Here is a 19,689-nt window from a genome sequence, read left to right as displayed (position 1 = left end):
AGCAGCGATGCCCTCAACTGGGAAGCTTTTGATTGTCACTTATACTTGAAAAACTAAAGTCTGTTTTTCAAGAATTAGGTAAAGGATAGATTGCTACTCACCGTATATATGACACATTGAGTTGCATACAGGCACAATGGAAAGACTGTTCCATATCAAGCTTATGGCCAAAGCCTTCATCAGAAAATGAAACACACACACATTCATACAACCAAGCACACCTTGCATACATATGACCACTATCTCTGGCTGTTCAGGCCAGACTTATTGAAATGAGTAGCAGTGAAGTGGGAAGGGGGAGGGATAGCAATGTACACAACAGGGAAGGGAAACAGTACTGCCTGGCACAGCATGCAGGAGCTAGAGGCAGCAGAAAAGGCTACCCTGTGCAGCTTCAGAAAGCTATGGGGGAGGGAGGAATGGGAAGAAAGGAACCAAAAGGAGAGGAGCAGAAAAGGAGAAAAGGGTGTGGGAACGACAGGTTATTGTAGGTTAAGGCTGGAGTGATTTCAGGAACAGAGGAAGCGTTTTAAGAGTAACTCCCATCTGAGCAGTCCAGAAAAGGTAGCCGTGGAGGGGAGAATCCAGATGGCCCAGGTTGTGAAGCAGCCGCAGAAATCAAGCATGCTATGTTCAGCTGCATGTTGTGCAACAGGGTGCTCCACTTTGCTCTTGGTCACAGTTTGGCCATTCATCCTGATGGGTAACTGGTTGTTAATAGTGCCAGTATAAAAAGCTGAGCTGGAACACAAAGGCAGGACTGGAATAAGAATTGCTGGGTGAGTAGATTCGGCAGGCCCTGCATCTGGGACTTCCACAGTAATATGATTACTGTAGCAAGGGATTGGGATTGGCCTAAGGATGGACTACCATGTTGTGGAGAGCTTGCTTCTTTTCACACTATCATACACCATCTCAATGTCATGGAATACCATTACTAAATCATTACCATAGTTTCTCTCCTGGAGCTGCTTTACACCAAAAATTGGATCACTTGTCAACCTTAATGGTCTAAATCCATACAGTCCTCCTCCTATTATCTTCTGTACTTTCTTTTACAGCATCTTATTAAATACCTTGGCTGCATGGCACATCAAAATTAACTTCTCTATAATTCTGAGATTTTCTTGCAACCCTTCTTAAAAATGAAACAATGGTTCCCTTTTTCCAGTCTTCAGATGTCCTCCCTTCATTCTATATACTCCAACATTGACAGCTGCTCTCTCATTTCATGGTTTTTATCACTTCCTCTAATTCTGTCCAAGTTAGGTCTATCTTGACACCCTTTATGTCCCCATGCTCCTCATTTGCCTATTCCATTATATTTGCCTTGTGGTTTAGCAACTCTTCAAAATATTCTTTCCACTTCTCTTATTTTCTGTACTTTGTCAACTTTTATTCCTTCTTTATTGATAATCCTGACATTAGCCAACATCCCTTCTTCTTAGCCTTAACCGTTCCACTGGGTACCCCACTTCCCTCGCTGTTCTCTTCCACCATTTTTGCCCACTCTTTCATTAATTCTTTTTCTCTCCCACTACCGATCTATTAACCATTTTCTTCTCAGTGTATTCTTTCTTGCTTCCTCTGTTTCTCTTGAAACCATATATAAAATACATTGTTTTTCTTTGCAACTCAATCTTTACACCTCAATGTTTCTTTCCATCTTTCCAACCACTGGTTCATCTGCACACTTTTTCTGCCAATTTGACCATTGTTTTGAACCCTCCTCAGTCCTCTTCTTATAACAGCATTTCATTTCTTGGTATTTTGCTCATTATTATTTTCTGAAAATCATCTTTGCATTTCTCTTCTTTCAACTACACTTTCTTATCTTACTTTCGCAGCTTGATCCCCTTTTCCTCATTAATCCATCTCTCATTACTAAATGATGGTGATAACTACCTAGGGCTCTGGAAAATGACATCTGTGACTGTACTTGATGCCTTTATCACTTATTATGCAGTCAGCCACAGATTTAATCAACAAATCATGGCTGTACCATGTTGCCTTATGACATTCCTTCTTCTTAAACCAGGTGTTCTGCTGCTAGTCCATTCCTTTTATAAAAATCTTAATCGTCCTTCCTTGTTTTTTCTTCCCTACCCTTTGACTCTCAATACTTCCTCATACGCCTTTCTTTCCCTTTCCACGAGTAGTTTTTAATGTCTCCTATGATGATGATCTTCTGGCCAGTTATTTATGTCTGCACTTCCTATACAAGCAGCAATTGCTTTAATTTTTTGGAAAGCAAAAACATGGAAATATTTTTACTGAGTTATGGTGCAAGAAAGTTATACAAAAAGTTTTTCAAGGTGTCTTTCAATTTATACTTTTAATTATTAAATTTTCTAATCAATATAAATAAAACAAGAGTTCAAAGAGATCACTGTTTTGACCTTTAAGATTTACACCTTGCAAAAAGTGCTACAAAAGGACTCCTGTACTAAAATGTTTTCTAATGGCAAGTCAGTAGTATGTGCAAGTGGAATTTTGCTTCAGCAGGCCATATGTAGTGTGACGAACATAATGTATACAATTGCATATTACGCAAAAAATGAAGTCATACCTTAAATTTAAAAATCTGTGCCTAAATAACAGATCAAAACAATGTAGAGTCCATGTCTGTGGAACTGTTATTCATTCAATAACTTTGAAATTGAAGGATGAATGAGGAGGAGAAGGATGAAAGAACAGAGGTGATCAAGGGTGGGGGGGGGGGGGGGGGGCGGGGGGGGGGGGCAGAGGGCGGTGGCAGCGAGAGGATAACTTAAAAATCCATGGTGTCCCAGGGGTGGTCAGTATTCAAGGATATTACCTCAAGGAATGCTTATTTGAAGTAAAATGTCAAACATGTTCTCTAAAATGTGCACCTTGAAAGCTATGAGCACTTTTTCATCTTCACTACTGTGCAAAACACACACACGAACACACCAACAAACACACACACACACACACACACACACACACACACACACACACACACACACACACACACACACACACACACACACACACACAAAAACACAGTTATGAACAGCTTCTTGTCTAGATTTACCTCCGGTGTTTCTGTCACCAGAACAAGTTTTGATTCTTCAGCTTCTGGATCAATAATTCCACCTCGCTGTTTCTGATAACTAAATAGTGATGCCATCTGCTGCTGTAGGCTGCGAAGATCATCACTCAATTCAAATTGCCTCGCATTTTCTACATCCATAGGAGGTGGGGCAGAAGAAAGCAGGTCCATGTCATACGTGATTGGTTCTCGGCACACTGGGCACAACACCTGTTAAAAAGTACACTGTTCACATACTGGTCCAATGATTTAAATGTTTTTAATGTAAGCCACTTTCCATTTACTTATAATAATTTCACAAATTATGAAACATAGTCCCGAATAGCTATTGGTGTGTCACTGGCTAATAAGGGTGTTATCCTTCATGACATAGTCACACAGTTCGAGTATTTTAATTTTCTACAGTATATAAGCAAGTCTGAGCCACCAGGACCACAACTAGAACAAAATTGTCTACATTAATGTACTTTATCTAAAGAAAAGTGTTTGTTTTGAAACAATTACTTCTGTAAGTCACAGATAGAATTTTTCTAAAGATAAAATTTTACTGTTCATTTTCGATCATATTCTACTACAATATATATTTCACCTCACACACTATTTATTACATCACACTGCCACAACCCCTATTCAAAACTTCATATGCCGACCCTTTAATTGTCCACTTGGCTCTAGATCCACAACTACACATGCCACACTCCAAACTAGGCAACTTTGGATTGGAAGGTCCACTCTTTCAAAATCGCATAGCCAGCAAACTAGCACGTCATGACCTGACCGTAAGTAGCAACAGTCCACATGCCACACAGTGCTCCAGGGCCAGGAAATACCCATAAATCACTTCCAACACAAGGGCTATGGGATTCAACATCAATGTTAGATGTATCAATGATCTCTGAATAGCAAGTCTCATCCCACTGGCATGTGCAGTGGGGACTCCCATCATGCCCTGACTGCTTCCAAGCGCATGCATGTGCTGAGTGTCCAGATCACTGGGAGCACTGTGCCTGTTGTGGAAAAGATGAACACCTCCCAACAGTCTGCTGTAAACCATCAGGACAATCGATCTAGTTCTCTGCATGCATCAAGGAACGGTGCATGGAACTTTGGGCAATTGTTCCCCATTCAAACCTTTGCTAACAAGCTGTTCATAAATAACACAAATGCGAACAATGACATCTTTCTCCAGGTGGACACAGGAGACAAAGTTTACTTGATAAATCTCCCCAGAATTAGTCCCATTCTTTTCTAGTTGATACTATATGATCACAGTTCAAAGCCCTCCAGGATAAATTCACAATAGTCTAGGCCTATAATAAGGCCACACGGCTGACATCGCAATTTGCTGTCAACAGTCACTCAGCCAGAAACATTTTCAGTCTGGATTCCTTCTCGTTATTTTGATTCTCTACCAATGACAACATTCAGGCCTTCTTTGATAGAGTTACCTTCCAGAATATTGACTACCTCTGTGCCTCATTTAATCCTTATTCAAACCTGGCCTGGGGTGCACCACAGATTTCCAGGCTTGTATCTTCTTGTGACCAGAGAAACTGTCCTGTTTCTGCCAAGCATTGCCCATTCCAGTTTCATTATGGACAGCTATTAAGCAGGAACTTTACTATTTCTACTGATTGAACCATATAAAACAAGTGCTTGGGCTATGCTCATGGTAGTAGTCACTAAACTTAATGGTGTTGTCCACCTATGTGGAGATTTTAAATCAATACTTAATGTTCAGGCACAAGTATAGCTCGGTTCCCACTTTGCGGAGATTTTAAATTAACAATTAATGCCCAGGCACAAGTAAAATCCTATCATACACCATGTCTGGGAAACCAACTCTCAAAGCTTGTTGGAGGAGATTATTATTCTTGGACCGACCTTGCCGAGGCATTTTGTGAATACCATTGGACGAGGCACTGCAAAACAACACAGTTATCAACACTTCCTTTGGCTTATACAAATACAAGGGCTTGCTTTTTGGGATCTCTCCTGCTCCTGCATGGTTCCAGAGGTAGCTGGAAGAGTTATCCATGTTTGTATCCACTTGCACTAACTGTCTAGATGATTTCATCAGTTCAAGCTCTATGAATCGGAGGTGCTTGGGAAACCCATCACGTTACATAGGGCTAAAGTGCTGCTTAGACAAAAGTTATTTTGTTATTTTTTTCCAAGAGCAAGTGGGATGCCTCACCTCCTAAACAAAGAGGGGATCAAGTCCACTGATCACTATGTAACAGCTATCAATTTGCAGTCCCTTCCACAAGCAGCCCATATTATTCAATCATTGAACTAGTTGCAGAAGGAATGTGTCCCTTGTAGATGGATAGTTGTCTGTGAGTGCACTTTCACAAAGATAAAGTATATGCTGCACTCAGTGTCCTTGTCTTACATCATTTTTACAATCATGTCCACTTGTTGTGGCCATGAATGTCTCGCCATTTGGCGTTGGTGCTGTACTGGTATATAGGAATGACAATGATAGAGAATAATCTATTAGCTATGTGCCAAAGATGTTGGCACCTACACTAAAGAACTATTCACATATAGAAAAGAAGGTGTTGGCAATTGTATTTTCTACTAAGAAATTCTGTGTTTACCTATTCAGAATTAATTTCAATTTAATAAAAAAAATGGTTCAAATGGCTCTAAGCACTATAGGACTTAACATCTGAGGTCATCAGTCCCGAGACTTAGACCTACTTGAACCTAACTAACCTAAGGAAATCACACACATCCATGCCCAAGGCAGGATTCGAACCTGCGACCGTAGAAGCAGCACAATTTAATCACACTCCACATACACTGGCAGTGGTATTTGGCTCACTCCAGTCTTCTGGAACAAATAGCACAATGTTTCCAAAGTTGAGTACTTTTCTTAAGCTCCTGAAACTATGCAATTAAGCAGGAGCCAACAGCACATCACGCAAATGCAGATGCTCGATCTAGTCTTTCAATGGAACCAAACCTGGACTTTGACCAGCAGGAAATCTTATGTTTCCACATAGATGCAGGAAGGAGACAAATACTGGAAGGAAGGATTTCTCATAACAGTTGCACGAATCAGATGAGGTCCTCCAGATACTATCCCATATCTACCACCATATGTCAGTCACAAACAATGTCTTCTTAACATGTACTGAGGCAGAAACACACAGTGTCATCATTCCTGCCATACATTTTACAAATACTTCATTGAGGGCAATGGGGAATGTCACAACTGAAAGTCCAACTGAGATGATGCACTTACTGACCAGTCTTAAACAGTGACATGGGAGCTGTGACGCACAACTGAACAGCTTGTGCCTTGCATCAGGCAGCACCACACCACACCAATCCCACCCCCCTCAATAAACCTCGGGACCACATTCATTTGGACTTTGTGAGGCCATTTCTAGGCTGTATGTGACTAACAGGCACAGTTCCTTACCCTAAATACCCATATATGGTATGCATGGTGTTCACCATAACAGATGCCACAATAAATGTGCTAGTCCAGATTCAAGTCATCAAATGGCTACACCAAACTATAGTATCAATCAATGGTCCCCAATTAATGACAACAGCTTTTAAACAACTCTGCACATCAAATGGCATAAAACACAGTCTTAGTCCACCATTTCATCCATCTTACACTGTTGAAGCAGAGCGTATGATACATATATTTAAAAAGCCAAAGCTGAAAGCAGCAGGATCACTACAGTAACATTTACACTGTTCCTGAACATGTACAGCACCACACCCAGATAAGACTGTAGCCCGACAGAGTTCCTTCATGGAAGGTAGCTACAAACACTTCATTTCCTGGCCCCACTGCTCCAGGGACTGCAGACACCCACCAGCAACAGCAATAAGGGCACATTTGTATGGACCAAAAGTCATATCCATACCAGGACCAGTGGTTAACATCAACAGTTAACACCCATGGGCTACACATCACACCAGTTAACACAGAAGTTTGGAGTGCCATTGTACGAGACAACGCCACACATATCTACCAACTACACCACATCCAGTGGTGCACACTAAACTCAAAAGCTCACCATTTCCAGCCCCACAACCTTACAAATACAGCCTGAACTCACAAATATGACCAGCAATTTTATTGAACAGAGTCATGAAGAAGCTCCAGACGATGAATCGCATTTTTATCTGGGTGGTGTCAACGAGGATATCTAGCAGCACATTTACGAATGGCAACGCTAGCCCAGTTATCAGATGCACCACGGACCAGCACCATATCCACATATTCATCCTTTTGTGTATGTTATACATCTGACACAAACCTCTAACGTTTACTATGAGAAAATTTGATACATGTGTGCATGTACATTGGAGTCTACCATAGGTGCATTACTCTGCTCGCAACTAGTACCTGTCTGGTGGACAGCGCATGCGGTATAAGCACGGCATCAGACCTGTGCGCTGTTCCACCTAACGCCTATTACCCTTCTGAAAATATTGTTCTGCATGATGCATCCACATTGAGATATGTACTAAGCACATTGCTGGTCCTACTAGCAACGTTAAGGCCCTAACGAATTGCAACAAGGCAAGAATAATAGTTAGTACTAATCTACGGGACCATTGGAGGAGGGTACAAAGGAAACATCTAGTAGATGGAGTGATGCAAATAAATTCACACTCAGGACGTGGAAAGGGCTTCTTTCAAAGTTGACACATCTTCCATTTCTACAATTGCAGTATGTAAGTGCAAATTTTTTTCTAGAGGACCCACTGCAATCATTGTTGACGATTAAGATGCTAGGTACCGCACCACCTGGACTACATTTACCAAATAAAAAACATATGCCCCAACCCAGGATCCAACCATCGACCTCCTGCGTGCTAATCCAAAACTCTACCCACTGCATCAACTGTACAGCACAACAATTGCGTCCTGACAGAGGTAATTAGCATACATCTTGTTACAGTGTTGGCAGATTGCCACTCTTGTAACGTCATGTTTCTGTTGGATGTACTCACCGGACGAAATTTTGTGAGAGATATTTTTCTGTCACTGGCATGTGAGAAGTCACACTGCGAAACCCGAGTGCACGAATTTTGCTTCACCCTGTATATTGCTCTTATAGGAAACAACCTATAATGCTGAATCACTATGGATTTCTGGTTAGAAGTAAGAAAGGGCCCAAAGGCCCTAATCTTGCTGGGTGAAATAAAAAGTAAATATTGCTGCAGTAGTGATTATGTTCTGAATCATCTGGCCTCTCTACCCAATATATGATCATCACTAAAACCCAGAACTAAATCAAAGAGGTCCCTAACACTAAAAGCAGGAATATTACACCACTACACAAAGCACTGCCTCCTGAACATAGAGCAATCCTAATTTAAATTTAACAGTGAATGTTTCAAATTCATACAAAGATGGCCTCAGAATATTCTGAAACTTCATATAAAAATTATAAATACTGAAATGAAGTGAGAATTGAAAGTGGAATCTGCAGACTCTGCATGTCCCTAGTCAGACTAATCACAAAATACAACCATTGGAAAAATCAAGCTAATGTCATTTAAAAATTTGTACATCAACAGCTTTTTTACATTTTAATATTTCGCATTTTGCAAAGAGGACAGTAATTCAACATTTAATTTTAATACAAACAAAATCAGTTCAGTAACAAAATACATTTAACCAACTATGTAAGTGAACAGGTTTACGCTGATTTTAAGATTTTTATCATAAGGCGAGCATTAAGCCTACAGTAATTAAAATTATAATAAAAGCAAGTCGTTCAGAAATATGGCCTCCTACATCTCCTGCACCCAAAGATTGGCTAGTGTTGCAAAGGGGTTAAAAGTAATATAGTGAACTATGAGAAGTTCCCACTGAAGACAGACAAGTTATTACAATCAACAAAGGCAGGTACAAGTGCTATTGCTCAAACAATGAAACTGAATTATGATACACGTAAAGTGAAGCTGATCACATCCATATTCTTTCAAAAGTACATAAAACATCAACAAATACAGAGTTAAAAGTGAAAAGAAAAGAAAAGATTTTGACAATGCTCTCATCTCAACTCATTCCCATTCACTTCTGACCATTACTGAAAATCTACTGCTTTCATTTAGAGACCTTTTCTTAAATCTCTCAATACAGCGAGGAAGTATTATCTTCCACATTTGCAAGCCTACTGCATTTGGTCAAAGACATTGCTATGTTTTAATGTGGGATTAATATTACCTGTAGTATTGTCCTTTCCTCTCTTCTCTACTTCTACAGATTTTCTCACCTCAATCATGTCAAACAAAACTTTCATATAGCCAGAGCGAATTTTCACTCTACTGATCAGTGCACACTGTAATGAAATTTCCTTATAATTTTAAACAGTAAGCCAGTGCGAGAGTCAAATCTAGATCCTTACACTGTGATGCTGTTGTGACTACTCACCCAAAGTAACCCTCTGCACCACTTCTGTGCTTAAATGATCAGCAGAATTATTCAAATTGCGATTTTTTTTCTGCATTTTCCATCATTTTTATACTGAATGGCCATTAAGTTTGTGATACCATTCTATATACACACAGTTTCAATAAGGATGGTGTTACGGAAGCCTGATTATCAAAAATAACAGTTACAATTGTGTGAATGTGCATAGGTAAGGCACTGTGTATGGTATGAACCAATACATCTGCAGTAACATCAATTGTAATTGTTTTTTAAATATAACTAGGTGTTACCATCCACAAATTGCCTTGGCTCAGACTGGTTAAATGGAAAAAAAGAAAACAAAGCACACGTTTCTAACATATACTGGAAATGAACATATGTTCTAAATATCCTCCTTTCCACTTTCTATCTCTATAAGCTGATAAGCCATAAATATAACTAACTTGTCTGCCACACACACACACACACACACACACACACACACAGAGAGAGAGAGAGAGAGAGAGAGAGAGAGAGAGAGAGAGAGAGAGAGAGAGAGAGACTTCAAATATTTATCACAGTATTATGTAAAACTTTGAAGTAAATCAGTCAAAAACTTTCGAGGTTTTTGGTAATAATGTTTCGCCTTTATATTTTTTGTATATTACATATATGTTCACAAAATAGTTTTATAAAAAAATGCCTATTTGGATGCAATATTGTGTTATTACTTCAAAGCAATTCAAAATAACTTCTGGAGATTTAAGATTTTGAATGTAAGAACATTTACATTTCATTTCTATGGCTATAAATTTGTGTGTGTACAAAATTGTAATTCCTCACCATTTTCTTTGAAATTTTGACAACACTGCATTCGAATATGCGTATGTTTTTATATATCTACTGGACTGCCATGTGGTGTGCGCGCACGAGTGTGTGTGTGTGTGTGTGTGTGTGTGTGTGTGTGTGTGTGTGTTTTATTCCACTAGGTATATAAAAATGAGCATATAGGTAAAGAACAATGTATTATTCAAATGCAATGTTGTGTCAAAATTTCAAAGAAATTGGTGAATAACTTTCAAAGAGTTACAATTTTGCGCAAAAAAAACTTTTATTCGCTGAAGCACAAAAGGAACTGGTATAGGAATGCGTATTCAAATGCAGAGCTATGTAAACAGATGTACCTGTTTCTTTGGCTCATCAGTGTATTTCTATTTACACAATTATTCACTGGACAGCTGTGCATAATATTCACTGGACAGCTGTGCATAATATTCACTGGACAGCTGTGCATAAAAGTGGATTTACAAGCCGATACATGCTCTGAATCTGACAACACATAGCAGACAAAAGCAGTAGTGAACAAATGTTTCCAACAAAGCAATGATTTTTATAAACAGTCAAAAATAAACCTTCTGCTAAAAGTGGGGGAATTAAAAAACTGCACACTTACAAGATATTGTCTAATGATATTTTTGGCACTCCAGAGATCAACCACTGTGAAAAAGTTGCTGGTATTTTCAACTGTGGTTAGTTTATCAGTGGCAGTGTGTGTTAGATGATAAGTAATGAGGCATTTAATTGATTTAATTGGTAATAGCAAAACACCTTCTTCCTTTATTGAGGGGGGGAGGGGGGGGGGGGCAGCCATTAGCCATTCAGCAGAATCCAGATCCAGATATTACATCCTGATATCAATGAAGGAGGAGAAAAAAAAAGGAAGGAAGATCACATTTCCAGAACGATTTTCACTCTGCAACAGAGTGTGCACTGATATGAAACTTCCTGGCAGATTAAAACTGTGTGCCAGACCAAGACGTTAACTCAGGACCTTTGCTTTTCACGGGCATCTGCTCTACCAATGCTGGAAGTAAAGCTGAGAGGATGACAGAAAAGTAAGTACTGCTTATTCAAAGGTATCATCTAGGAATCTTCAAGTGTAAGTATAAGCTGTCTCAGGAAGAGAGTTGTGAAACGCAAAAAATTAAGTGAATTTGATCCATAATGGATACGGCTGAACTCCTTGACAGTTCCTTTATTGAGTGATATTTTGTGAAGAAGAAATTTTGATGGCAAGATGCAGTGGTTTGCACAAATAAACAAGCCAAAAATGAAAAATGAGTTAGTTGCATGTGTAAGGAGATTTGTTTCTGAGATAGCTCAAGCAAGGATCAGAATCCCAACATTAGTCAAAAACAGCTAATAAAATTAATCAGGATCAACAATACACTGATGGTGTGTTACCATACCTCACACTCCAAAAAACATTATGCTGTAACAGACTACCTCACACTAACACATAGCTAATTCATTCACAGATGGTACACAGCAAAAACTATTACCTCTGCATAATTATTTGTTTGGTCAGTTAGAATAATCTCATATCTATTCTTCCTCTGTGACACTTTTGCAGAAGAGAAGTACTGTGTACTCATTCTGAAAACATTCCCTATTTTTTAAAATGACCATACACATTGTTTAAAACACATTTCCTTAATACCACCTGCTGGAGATTACACAAAGGTATAATCAAGTTGTGTTGTTTAAACAGGCTCTAAGCAAATTTCACAGCTCTTTTCCAAAGTTTCTTGCTGCTTCTGCCATTTCAGTATTGCACAAAACCTAATCAGGTAATATTTCAAGAAAAAATTGCACAGAAGTTCTGTAGGCAACTCTCTCTACACACAAGTACAGCTCCTTAGATTTTGCACCCTGAACAGTAATTTTTCATATTCATAATATCTTTCCACATTCTTCTACAAGAGATTCCATCAATCTAAATGAACCCTAGTGAATAAAAATAAATGGGATTTAGAAGTTACAAAAATTCTGCTGCATATTCAATATGAAATCCAACAGCTGCAAATATCACTGGAAATCAAACAACACTCTTCCTTGCAGTCAAAGATACCATGTTATGTACACTTCCTGATTTCAACACAAGATCCCATTCAGTTCATAAGTCATACATAAAACCAAAACAAGTATTCAGACTGAATCTTTTAATCTGCAGCAGATTGTGAAATGTTTCAGAACTTCATGCAAATTAAAAGTGGGTGCTGGGCCTGTACGTAACTTTAAATCTTGCTTGCTAAAGTGCTGCTTCCACACATAGTTCTCACTTTCCAGGAATGATTACTTCTCCTTTGAAGGCATTACCTACAAACAAATCCAGAGCACAGCTCTGGGCATCCACACAAGACAGTCCTATGCCAACCTATTCAAGGGCCATCTAGAGGACTCCTCCCTAAACATTCAGAATCCTAAACCCCTCACCTGGTTCAGATTCATTGATAAGATCTTTGCAATATGGATCGAGGCTGAGGACACCCTACCCACATTCCTCCAGAATCTCAAAAGATCTCCATTTGCTTCACCTGGTCCTTCTCAACACTACAAGCCACCTCCCTAGATGTCTACCTCCATCTCAAAGATGGCTACATCAGTGCCTCTGTCCATATCATACTAACCACCAGCAGTATCTCCAATTCGACAGCTGCCACCCATTCCATACAGCCTAGCCACCTGTGGTTGTCGCATCTGCAGTGACGAGTGGTCCCTCTCGAAATATACGGAGGATCTCACTGAGGCCTTTACACACCATAATGATCCTCCCAACCATGTACCAAAAAAAATCTCCCTTGCCTTATCTTTCCAGTCATCTGCCACCTCTCAAAGCCTCACTGTCCGGCCACAGAGGAGCATACTCCTTGTAACTCAGTACCACCCAGGACTGGAGCAACTGAATTACATTCTCCGTCAGGGTTTCGATTACCTCTTGTCATGCCCTGAAATGAGAAATGTCCTGCCCATTATCCTTCCCACCCCTCCCACAGTAGTGTTACATCATCCCCCAAACCTATACAATGTACTCATCCATCCATATACAACCCCCCTGCTCTCCACCCCTCACCTCATGGCTCATATCTTTGTAACAGACCTGGATGCAAGACCTATCCCATACATCCCCCCACCACCACCTACTCGAATCTGGTCACAAACAGAACCTATCCCGTCATAGGCAGTGCTGCCTGTGAAACCAGTCATGTGATCTACAAGCTAAGCTGCAAACACTGTGCTACATTCTATGTGGGCATGAGAACTAACAAGTTGTCTGTCCGCTTGAATGGCCACTGACAAACTGTGACCAAGAAACATCTGGACCAGTCTGTTGCTGAGCATGCTGTCCAGCATGACATTTTTCATTTCAATGACTGCTTCACAGCCTGTGCCACATGGATCCTTCCCACCAACACCAGCTTTTCTGAACTGCGCAGTTGGCAACTCTTCCTGCAATATATCCTATGTTCCTGTAACCCTCCTGGCCTCAACCTCCGTTAGCCAGTGTCCCCACCCTAGCCCCTTCCCTGTTCTGTTCCAGCACTCACAGCCCTTTATTCCACCAACGTCATTCCACTCCTCTCCTTCACCGCCCTCCCCTCCCCCTTTTGTCTAACCTCCTCTCTACACCCAGCCCACCACCTTCTCCCCACTTTGTTCCTGCATGCTCCCCAGTAGCACATCACCATCCCCCACCTCTATCCTGCTATCCCTTCCACTTCTCATCATAGCCTCTTCCTTACCACCACCCAATTGCCTCTCCCATCACGCACTGCTGCTGCTGCTGCTGCTCATAGTGTGTCTCCAGCTGCCAGAGACTGTGGTTGTGTGTGTGTGTGTGTGTGTGTGTGTGTGTGTGTGTGCGCGTGTGATTCTAGATTCTCCGCTGCTTGATTCCATTATATTGTAAGTAAATGGTATTAACATTTTGAACTATTCTGTATTAAATTGAGGGTTTAGCAATACTCTGGTCAACACCCGCCTTCTGGGAAATGGGATTTTTACAGTCTTCTTCTTCTTCTTGAAGTCAGGGGGTATTTTGCCTGGCTCATAAATCCTGAATATCAACTGGAATAGTTTCATCTTGGTTGGTTACATGAAATATTCATCCCAGGCGAGCTGTTTCAACTTAGGTTTCTCAGTGCTCTGTCAAATTATTCTCACAATATCGCATCCTGTCCATTTCACTTAATTTCAGATGCCACTCTACCATACAGAGGCAAAGGCAAAGGTTCTGGATTTGACTGCCAGCCGAGCTCAGTTTGAATCAAGTGTACAATTTATTACGTAGTCAACAGTCTCTTGCACTGTCCATAGGAAAGGGTTATCCAAACAAAACTGTGAAACATTTAATGTGTTTGAAACAATAAAGGTTTTGTTTATAAGAGGAAACAATATTTTTTCTGAGGTTTCATTGTCCCAAATATTTACTCCTGCCATTGTTTGTATTACAATAAGGATTTTTGATGTCATATACTCTTACTCTGATTGTACAAAGGCGTGCTGAAAAATAATGCCTCTGAATTTTTATTCTGTTCTCAGCATCATTCGAGGTACTACAGAATCAAGCGTATTACTCTGTCTACTTTCCAGCTGCAGTGACGCAAGCTGTAACCCTCTGCCGCTAAAGGGCTCCGAATTGTAGCTTGTAACATGGGAGTGTTTAACTTACTATGTTGGTGTGTGAGGAACAACATACTGTAATATAGTTTCTAAGAGCAGAAAATGTCCACACATGGAGCACCCTCTCCTTCAGCAGGCCAACACAACACACAAACACTGTGACATATGCAGCAATCAAATGCCTTGGGATTACTGATCCTCATTCACACAATTCCGACTAGGGCTCATCTGATTTTCATGGGTTTCCAAACATTAAAGAGCACGTTTGAAAACTTCACTTCGATAGTGATGAAGCGGTGCTAACACAGGTGGTGAAGTGGCTCCATCAACGAAGTCAAACTTTCTACAGTAACAGTATGAACAAAGTGGTCTCCTGTTGAGAGAAATGTGTTCAGAAATAAAATAAAAATGTAGACTGTTAATATATTTTGTTTTATTTAAAAAGCTTTAAGAGCTTTCACAGAAAAAACTGGAGACATCACTTTTCAGCATGCCCTCGTGCTATATCTATTCTCTCACCTGAAAGGTACCGCTTTGTTGCTTCTGCCAGGCTGGTAATTTCTCTTGTTCTTCATGAAAATTTTTCTCTGTAGTTGTCACAAGACATGCCAGGCAATGTGAATGAAAGTAGTGGAAGCACTGTGTCTTTGTAAAGTGGTCACCCTCACGAAATCCATACAAGCATATAACACACTGGCAAGATGGAAGATTGCTTGCTGTCAGATGTTCCTTCACTAGCTGCAACAAAATTATGTAAAATCATTGGTCTGTTGTAATCTCCAGCTGAAATTGAAAAAATTAACCTGAGAGATCTTTAGGCAAATGAGCAAATGTCAGCTGTGCCATAAAAAATGTCAAAGGGGAAAAATCAGTCTAGCCATCTAGAATGTCAGTAAAATAAAGAGAGCAAATTATAACTCCCGAAATTGCAGTACCCTTTTAAACTCATTTTACATATATTTTAAAAAATTATCTCTTGTCATGGTCAATATTATCATATTTTACAGACTATAAGATACACCTTAATGTTTAAGCAAATTAAAAAAACATTTTTACCATTTTTATTATCAACTGCAAAACCAGATTAAAAAAGTTCTTTGTTTAGACAACTCGCCTGACCTTTAAGATCCCTGAAGGCTGGACAGTGTTCTGGGTTTGTGATGGTGGTTTGGGAGGGAGACAGTGTTAGCAAGCTTGTGAATCCTTGCAAATCATGTCCGTCCCATCGAAGCACTGCTGCTGCCAGTTGAATTCATTTGTGTCAGATAGAGTTAAGAGTTCTCACATCATCGAATATACAACCATTTCTAAGACTGCCAGGAATTTTAAGTCAAATGCTGGCCATTTTTATATTAATTTCAAGTATAAGATTCACCTTAATTTTGGAGGCAATTTTTTGCAGAAAAAAAGGATGTCTTATAGTCCATAAAATATACTTTCTCTAACAAATAATAATTCAACAGATGGGATGTATGTGTCATTAAGGCAAAAGGGTTCACCACTAGCACTGAAAAGATGAAAATTACACAACTAGCCATTAAAATCGCTACACCACGAAGATGACTTGCTACAGACCTGAAATTTAACAGAGAGGAAGAAGATGCTGTGATATGCGAATGATTAGCTTTACAGAGCATTCACACAGATTTCTCATAAACAAACAGCAGTTGACTGGTGTTGCCTGGTGAAACATTGTTGTGATGCCTCGTGTAAGGAGGAGAAATGTGTACCATCACATTTCCAACTTTGATAAAGGTCGGATTGCAGCCTATCGCGATTGCGGTTTATCGTATTGTGACATTGCTGCTTGCTTTGGTTGAGATCCAATGACTGTTAGCAGAATATGGAATCGGTGGGTTCAGGAGGGTAATATTTAACACTGTGCTGGATCCCAATGGCCTCTTATCGCTAGCAGTCGAGATGACAGGCATCTTATCCGTATGGCTGTAACGGGTCGTGCAGCCACGTCTCAATCCCTGAGTCAACAGACGGGGACGTTTGCAAGACAACCACCATCTGCACGAACAGTTCGAAGACGTTTGCAGCAGCATGGACTATCAGCTCGGAGACCTTGGCTGCGGTTACCCTTGACACTGCATCACAGGCAGGAGTGCCTGCGATAGTGTACACAACAACGAACCTGGGTGCATGAATGGTAAAACGTCATTTTTTCAGATGAATCCAGGTTCTGTTTACAGCATCATATTGGTCGCATCCGTATTTGGCGACATTGCGGTGAATGCACATTGGAAGCGTGTATTCGCCATCGCCATACTGGCATATCACCTGGCGTGATGGTATTGGGTGCCATTGGTTACATGTCTCAATCACCTCTTGTTTGCATTGACGGCACTTTGAACCGTGGACGTCACATTTCAGATGTGTTACAACCCGTGGCTCTACCCTTCATTCAATCCCTGCAAAACCCAACATTTTGGCAGGATAATGCATGACCGCATGTTGCAGGTCCTGTACGGGCCTGTCTGGATACAGAAAATGTTCGACTGGTGCACTGGCCAGCACATTCTCCAGATCTCTCACCAATTGAAAATGTCTATTCAATGATGGCCGAGCAAGTAGCTCATCACAATACGCCAGTCACTACCCTTGATGAATTGTGGTATTGCGTTGAAGCTGCATGGGCAGCTGTGTCTGTACACGCCATCCAAGCTCTGTTTGATTCAATGCCCAGGCATACGAAGTCCGTTATTATGGCCAGAGGTGGTTGTTCTGGGTACTGATTTCTCAGGATCTATGCACCCAAATTGCATGAAAATGTAATCACATGTCAGTCCTAGTATAATATATTTGTCCAATGAATACCTGTTTATCATCTGCATTTCTTCTTGGTGTAGCAATTTCAATGGCCAGTAGTGTATTATACAGTGAAATGGGGTGAGAGAAGGGGATTGAAAGTGGGATACAAAGTAAACCTGCCTATGTGTGTATATTTGACTGCAGTTCATAGGATGTCACAACTCAAACCTACCGGACTGATTCAATGACAAGGAAAGTATTTGGTGTCAACAAACACATTTACACCTCAATCCCATGAGGGATCATTTAAAGATCCCTTACTGCACCAATGATGTTCATTTATCGGCAAACTTTTGCATTTACCCATTGCAGGCTGCTGAGTATGCCATGATTAATTCGGCCTTTTCCTGCCACTAAACCAGTTGAGACTAGTAGACTGTGTGTGTGAAGTTGCATTTTGTGAAGCTATTTGTACAGTGAAGCATCAGATGGGTCAGCGATTTGTAACCAATCCTGCTAATGAATTGCAACCGGTTGGGATGAAGTTATGATGAACTATTCTTCATGGAAATGATACTGGTGTAAAAGATGAATCATTCACACATTTTCTGGTATCTATTATAGTGCAAAAATGTTATCACCAGTTAGAAACGCATACTGTTGTAACACAAACACAAATGATGCTAGTACTGATAATGACAAGCAGTGAAAGTGAATTCCAACCTCCTCCTGATACAAAGTTTAAAGTTGAAAGTGTCATCATGGTGTCTGAGGACAGCACACTAGAGAACATCTATGATGATTGTCACTTCAGAGTTTTCAACATATATGATAAGCTCCAGAAAAAAATACCCCAAACTGAAGATTAAAAGCAACATTGAAAGCATACTGGACTATGTGGCAAAGAAAAGAGAAGGCAGTACAGTTTTCAAAGGAAATTGTATGCTGCAGTTCAATATCATAAAACAGTGTGCAATGGCAAATTTGATGAAGCACAGTTCTTTGGTTCAATATTGGCATTTACAACATTGGGTGTTGGATTTTGGCCCAAAATATTGGGTTTAACAATTTTAGAGTATCACTGAGATTTATTACCAATTTGAAAAAGGAGTTTAGGATAACATCACGCTGTATAACAATGCTCCAAGTAGGAAAAGATAAGGGTGACTATAGAAGAGATAATTCAAAGAGCTCAAACATTTGTTGCTGAAATTAATGTGCGCATCACAAAAGAAAACATCCAAATGGATTCTGTATGGAACAATGATCAGAGCCAGTTCAACTATGAACTGTCTTCCAAAAGAATGTTATGCATGAAACAATAGAGAGAAGCACTGGGTCAATGCTGCAATCTGTTAACAGTGCAACACACAGCTAAACAATCAATGTTGCTGTATCAATGGACAGATGATAGGCAGACGAAGTCGATATATGCATCCAAGAACCAAATGGAAAGTCTGATCCCATGTGTCATGGAAAATAGAATAACGGTGCCTTCCAACTGCCATCACTGATGCAAGTGTGAGCAGGAGGATGACAAGAGAATTGTAAGACTTTTTTCCATCAGTTCTGACTCCACAGTTCCCGATAAAGTCACTAGAACTTCATTAGTCCTGGTCTGGACATAAGAACGCACAAATACTGCTGGAAGCCTCTGGAGAAAAATGAAAGTTTTAAAAATCATTCCACCTGAAACTACAAAATACACACAACCCTTTGACATCTATTTCTTCAGGCAATATAAAACATATGCCAAGAGAATAATAGGCTTTCTTAAACTACGCTCCAGGAATGGGCAGGGGATGGGGCAGGGGATGTCGTCATGTGTTCTATGCACATATTTTGTAGAAGACAGTTCCAAAGCTCTCTTCCATCAAATACATTCTAGCTTAATGATCAATTTTGAAGGGAAACTGCCATTTTTCATTCATTTATGTGTGTAATTTTAGGCCGCAAATATCATGTTTGATGGCCAATAATTAATAAATTTTTCTCA

The 19,689-nt window shown here is 40.1% G+C and overlaps 1 protein-coding gene across 1 annotated transcript in view; it reads right to left on the bottom strand.

Annotated features, from left to right (window-relative positions):
- Positions 1–19,689, bottom strand: part of LOC126338913 (E3 ubiquitin-protein ligase RNF25) — a 52,881-nt gene that overhangs the window by 2,903 nt on the left and 30,289 nt on the right. The window contains exons 4-5 of the mRNA XM_050001589.1: positions 15,456–15,674; positions 3,059–3,286 (exon numbers count right to left, since the gene is read on the bottom strand). Coding sequence (XP_049857546.1) covers positions 3,059–3,286; positions 15,456–15,674 — 447 coding nt within the window. The remainder of the gene's footprint in view (positions 1–3,058; positions 3,287–15,455; positions 15,675–19,689) is intronic.

This window comes from Schistocerca gregaria, chromosome 1 (assembly GCF_023897955.1).
Source record: "Schistocerca gregaria isolate iqSchGreg1 chromosome 1, iqSchGreg1.2, whole genome shotgun sequence".
Lineage (NCBI taxonomy): Eukaryota > Metazoa > Arthropoda > Insecta > Orthoptera > Acrididae > Schistocerca > Schistocerca gregaria.
Note: the sequence above shows the minus strand (reverse complement) of the source record. Positions and strands in the feature narration are given on the sequence as shown.